At 44.4% G+C, this 5,734-nt stretch overlaps 1 protein-coding gene across 1 annotated transcript in view; it reads right to left on the reverse strand.

Moving 5' to 3' along the window:
* Nucleotides 1-5,734, reverse strand: part of SLC4A5 (solute carrier family 4 member 5) — a 128,597-nt gene that overhangs the window by 83,864 nt on the left and 38,999 nt on the right. The window contains exons 4-5 of the mRNA XM_007952627.1: nucleotides 1,976-2,136; nucleotides 755-910 (exon numbers count right to left, since the gene is read on the reverse strand). Of these exons, the coding sequence (XP_007950818.1) occupies nucleotides 755-910; nucleotides 1,976-2,136 (317 nt within the window). The remainder of the gene's footprint in view (nucleotides 1-754; nucleotides 911-1,975; nucleotides 2,137-5,734) is intronic.

Here is a 5,734-nt window from a genome sequence, read left to right on the forward strand (position 1 = left end):
CCAACCTTCCTTCCGAGGAGTGGCTGGTGGGTTTGAACCGCCAGCCGTCTGGTTAGCAGGCAAGTGTCTTAGCCACTATGCTACCAGAGCTCCCGGTTCTTCTACTAGTTGGTGTTTAATCCACTTCTATATCTTTCCTTTCAAAGCTCAGGACTCCTGGATTATTTTGTGTATCTGTGTCAAATGGTTCTCTTTTCTTAAGAGGGTCTGTGTAGCTTGTCTGCCTATTCTACCATCTTGATGTGTGCTATTTTCTGCTAAGGCTCTTGGTTCCTCTTGGGGGTCTGATAGGAAATTTTCAAGTCCTTTTCCATAAATAAGCTATCTCCAGCAGCATTTCCCAAACCCTGTCTGTACATGAGAACTTTCTGGAGAATGTTCTAAATCCCAGTGCCCAAGCTATACCCCAGACTAATGGAATGCAACTCTTGGGGTAGAGAGAGACCTGGCACTAGTATACCATTCAAGTCCAGGTGATTCCAATGTGCAGCCCAGGCTTAGAACTGCCTCTCTGCCTAGAAATGTCCTGCTCTGTTGATGGGGACAGCATAAGGTGTGGCTGGGGTCCCTGAAGGCCTGCTAAAGAAGGAGATTGAGGAGGGTTTTCTAGAACCTCAGCATTTCCTCAGGATGTGAAGTACAGGAAGACTCCAAGTTTCCAAGGCACCCTTGGCCACTAAAGTGGGCTCACCAATATTGAGGCCTGATGCTGACTCCCAAATGCTCAACACCCACCACATGTGGCCTGACTCACTTGTGGTGGAGGACACTGACTTTCCAATGTCCACTAAGGACCGGTGGATGGGCTTCTTGGTCTGGTGACGGTGCTTCCTCAGGAGGACATAGCTGACCCTCTCCCGGAGCTCGGGTCGCAGGAGACCATCCTCGATCTGCTTCTCAATGACATCATCTGCATAGGAAACAAAGTGAGACAGAGCCAGGAAGAATAGACCCAGGATGTGAGATCTACAATTACGTGTGTCATTAGTGGAATTAATAGTTCTAGTTTTGCCACTGACTGTGGAATCTTGTTCAAGTCATGAACCTTTGGTTTCCTCATATGTAATAGATATCCATGTCTGTAGCAGGATGCGTGGGTACAGGTAAAATAGCTGCTCTATCAAGGTTATGGTGAAAAAGAAATGAAATAGTGCATACAAAAGTGCCCCAAGAAGCACAAAAGTACTGTGCTAAATGGTTTAATCATAAAATGAATTCTCTTTAGAAAAATATTTTATACAAAATATTTCTGGCAAAACTGAATGTGTTCACAAATAAAGCTCACAAAAACTTTTAAGGACAAAAAGGCAAGCCATCTCTTCACTATGCCACTCCACTAAATAAGAGCTAATTCCCTAACAATGAATGATTATGCATTTATCCTGAATAGAACTGGGTTGGCAATAGCTACCTCTGACCATGCTAACAGGCTCATTTCCCTTTTGCTACATTTGTTGTTGCTGTCAGCTGCTGTGGAGTCAGCCTCTGACTCATGGCGATCCCGTGCACAATGGGATCAGACCATTGAGATCCACAGGGTTCTTACTGGCTGATTTTTGGAAGTAGATCACCAGGTCTTTCTTCCCAGTCTGGAAGCCCTGCTGAAACCTGTTCAGCATCATAGTAACTTGCAAGCCTCCATTGACAGAAGAGCAGTAGCTTAGCATGAGGTGCATTGGGCCGGAAACCAAACCTGGGTCTCCTACACAGAAGGTAAGAATTCTACCACTGAGCCACCACTGCTCCCATTCTTGCTGTGTTGGTGGATGGTATTTACAAGGATTATCTTCTCCTCCTTAAGCAGCTGTGGGACGGAAACCAGGAGTGGCTGTGACGCTGCCTTGGGAGCATCATAGCAAACCTGCTTTGTAGAATCAGGCAGGTGTCAGTGAAGGCCAGCTGGGCACGAAGCAGAGGGAGCTGCCCTGGTTTATGAGGACCACAGGAGAGATGCCCATGGTGGTCTCTGCCTCACCTATGATCTGTGGTAAGGAGCCACCATCCAAATCCAGCAACACCGTCCCCGTCTGGAGGCAGGTTCGGAGCTCAAAAAGGCTGTGCAGGGATAGTGTGGACACATGTGGCTTGCTCCAGCGCTCACCTCCTTCCTCGACCTTTTCTTCAAACTTTATCCACCTGGAAGGGGTAAAGATGGGGCTCAGCTTGGCCAGTGACCTCAGGAGGTACCTGGGAGTCATGTTGTGGATGCTGTTTGGCATTGATCCTAGACCAACAGACAGAGGATCTCTTGGGGACCCTGTCACTGTCTCCCTCATTCCTCCTGACAGTCATACTCAGGACAAAGAAACATACAGAGAATGACTATAAATGGGCACAAGGGATCTTTGTTGTGCTCTGTTTGCAGGGTGATGGAGATGTGCTGAAAGCAGGATTGTGGTGATGCTCACACAATTCTATAAATTCACTGAAAGCTATTTAATTGTACATTTGAAATGAGAGATGTTTAAGGTACATAAATTATACCCCAATAAAATGGTTTTAAAGGAGCTTTGGTAGTGTAGTGCCTAAGGCATTTGACTGCTAACCAGAAGGCTGGTGGCTCAAACCCACAAGCCACTCCCTGGAAGGAAAGTTGGGCAATCTATTTCCGTAGTGATACCATCTCAGAAACCCAAGAAGGGGGTCACTGAGTCAGATCTGACTCGACAGCAGTGAGTTTGGTTTTGGTTTTTGGTAAAGTGGGTTTTTGAAAAGTGTCACCTGAAACCAAGGGCCAGTCATACACGATGTGTTCAGTGCTTACCTTTTGAGGTATGATTTTGCTAGGAGCAGGCATAGCGTTCCCTGACAAGTATTTTCCCTACCAGCTCTGCAGGCCCTGTGGTTTCCATGATTCCCACTCTTAGAGTTTTGGCTCAGAAAGTTCAGGCTAAAATCCAAATGTCGTGGGGGAAGGAAAGAACTTAGACTAAGGATGTGTAGGAAACTGCCTCTGTCTGAAGTTTTGGAATCATAGGCTGGGGTGGAGGAGCCTTGGACGATGGGCTGTGCCTCCTCTTCAGAGGTCAGTGCTGTTGCAAACCCCAGAGTCAGCTTTGTCCAAGGTCAACCTCACCTTAGAGTGCAGCTTCCAGCTATTCCAATCCAAATCTCTGAATATGTTTTTTTTAAAAAAATTGTTTTAAAATATTCGGAATGACCAGGCAATGATTATCAAAGCCCATTAGCATCACAGATATGCACACAAAAATCAGCTGGGCATGTTCTGTTTCTAGATAGAAGCATAAACACTACCTATGAAATAGGTCTGTGCAAAAAGGGCATGAGGGTAGTATCCTATGACCTTTAATTTCAGAAGAGGGAGACAGAATCACAGTCAGCAGCATCAGCCCAAGACTGATTCCTATGAGGCAGAGATCAAAGATGCCACCACCCTCCAATCTTTCTACCAATTCTGACATCAACTATCTTTCCTATGGCAGTCACTTTTTCTCTGTTGTGTTCAATAATTTGTTGCAATAGCCACACAGAATTCACAGACAATATTCACAATTATGGGGTTTGTTAGGGAAGTAACGGGTCCCAATTTAGATTCAGATATTCTCAACATACAGTTCTCAGATCAGAGAGCCTTTCCTTGGCATGCCTCTCTTTGGCCCTCAACCTAGCCTCTATTCTGCTTGGGCAATTGTTACAAAGTTTTTTAGTTCTGCTGATAGGTGTACCTAGGTGCACCCAACTCCTGCCCGAAGGCACTCAGCTTTCTTGCTCCGTGGGCTGGCAAACCCACTGCTCTGCTTCGTACCAGTCTCTTGGTTCTGCTGCTTCCGCTGCTGCCATCTCTCTGCCATCATCTCAGTATAGGGATCTTGGGCTCAAGAATGTGCCATACTCTGGGCTTTTCTCTGTCTTGATGGTAGTGAGATCCCCTTTTTCTTCCTATGAGATGGCTCATTTTAAGCCTAGTGATACAGTAAAACTGACCAATGGTCATATTAGGGTTCCATACATCTTATTTGTACAGTCCTACCCCCACAAGGGCACCATGTACCTTATTTACATTATTAGCAGACTATCCAATCCCCTTGGTGGGCCACAAGCACCTTACATTTGCCTGGTTCCACCCAGTCATCTGGTGGGAGTCACAAAGGCCATGGCGAGAAGAGCCATACCAAGTAATTCACTGCACCATAGCTTATAAGCAGAAAAGTTTATGCAAAATACAGAGAACAGTGAAATGTGTTAAACACCATCACAGAGATGCAATTAGCAAATCCAGAATGTGAAAAACATACAAGACAGATGATATTTTTTTTTCCCTTAATAATAACAACAGCTGCAAAGGAAGAAAAAGACGGGGAACCTGTAGGTTGAAAAAAACCAAAAACCAAACTCACTGCCATCAAGTCGGATCCAACTTATAGTGACCCCTCCTTGGGTTTCTGAGGTGGTATCACTACAGAAGTAGAATGCCCAACCTTCCTTCCAAGGAGTGGCTGGTGGGTTTGAACTGCCAGCCTTCTGGTTAGCAGTCAAATGTCTTAGGCACTATGCTACCAGAGCTCCCAGGTTAAAAAATGACTTTAAAAAAATGTCTTAAAAGACATATCTCAACTTCTGATAAGATGGAAGAATAAAAAGACAAGTGACACAGACCCCCTTCAACAAAGAAAAGAAAAACCAATTGACAGAGATACAGAAGATAATCCTGGAACCCTGAGTTTGAAAGGAACTATACAGAAGTGGATTAGGCACAAACTGGAAAAACCTGAACAAAAACAGTGAGTACAGAGACAGAGCTGCGAGCTGTCAGCTACTCTGAGGAGACCAACAGCCTGAATATTTCCAAGTGGTGTTGGGACCTGAGAATTGCCCTAAAGATTAGTCCCGGTCACCAAGGGCTGCAGAGACAACTGCTCTGGTGGCCTATGACTAGGATGGGAAACAGCAAGGAGGGAGACAACCTGAGGTGTGGACTTTCTGCTGTCCAGAGGGTGCAGCCATTTTGATTGTTTACAAGTGGTGGCCATTTTGGATATTTAAAGTGACCAAGGGCACAACCATTTTGAATGTTTACAAGTGGCAACCATTTTGGATTTTTAAGTGATACCATTCTCGTTCGGATTCCAGGGACCAAAGAACAGGCTTTGTTTGCCAGGGCCAGCGAGGACATACAAGAGGCCAACAACAGGAAAGGAGACAGGTGGTGAGTGTATAAGTGCTCTCAACTAGTGAATAGAGGAGCACAGCATAGTACCTGCCTGTATAGATAACATACAAAGAAAACGAAAATTGTGGGCAAGTCACTCCAACATATAACCACCAATTAAATATAAACACAAAAATGTCACAATGCCTTAGAAACAACAGAGCATCACAGTCCACACAAAGAAGCAAGATAAAGCAGGGGAAACAAGAGACGAGGATATAGACCCCAAACACATCCCTAAGGAAGATGCAACATTGGAACTCTCTGATAAGGAATTCAAAAGAATTATATTTAGGTATCTTCAGAGGATTGAGAGACAGACCAAAGAAAGCACAGACAAAATCCTAGAAGAATTTTGGAAGAAAATACAAGAACAAAATGACAAAATCAATGAAAGATTAGAAATGATTCTAAATCTACAGATAGAAATCCAGAAGATTGATACTAAATTGTCAGCAATAAATAACACATTGAAAGGGCAAAGGAGTAGAACTGATGAAATGGAAGCAGAATTAATGAGATTGAAGACAAATACTTGAATACTTCTTTGGAAAGGGATCAATC

This window comes from Orycteropus afer, unplaced genomic scaffold, assembly GCF_000298275.1.
Source record: "Orycteropus afer afer isolate SDZICR_OR568_19922 unplaced genomic scaffold, OryAfe1.0 scaffold00354, whole genome shotgun sequence".
NCBI classification, from domain to species: domain Eukaryota; kingdom Metazoa; phylum Chordata; class Mammalia; order Tubulidentata; family Orycteropodidae; genus Orycteropus; species Orycteropus afer.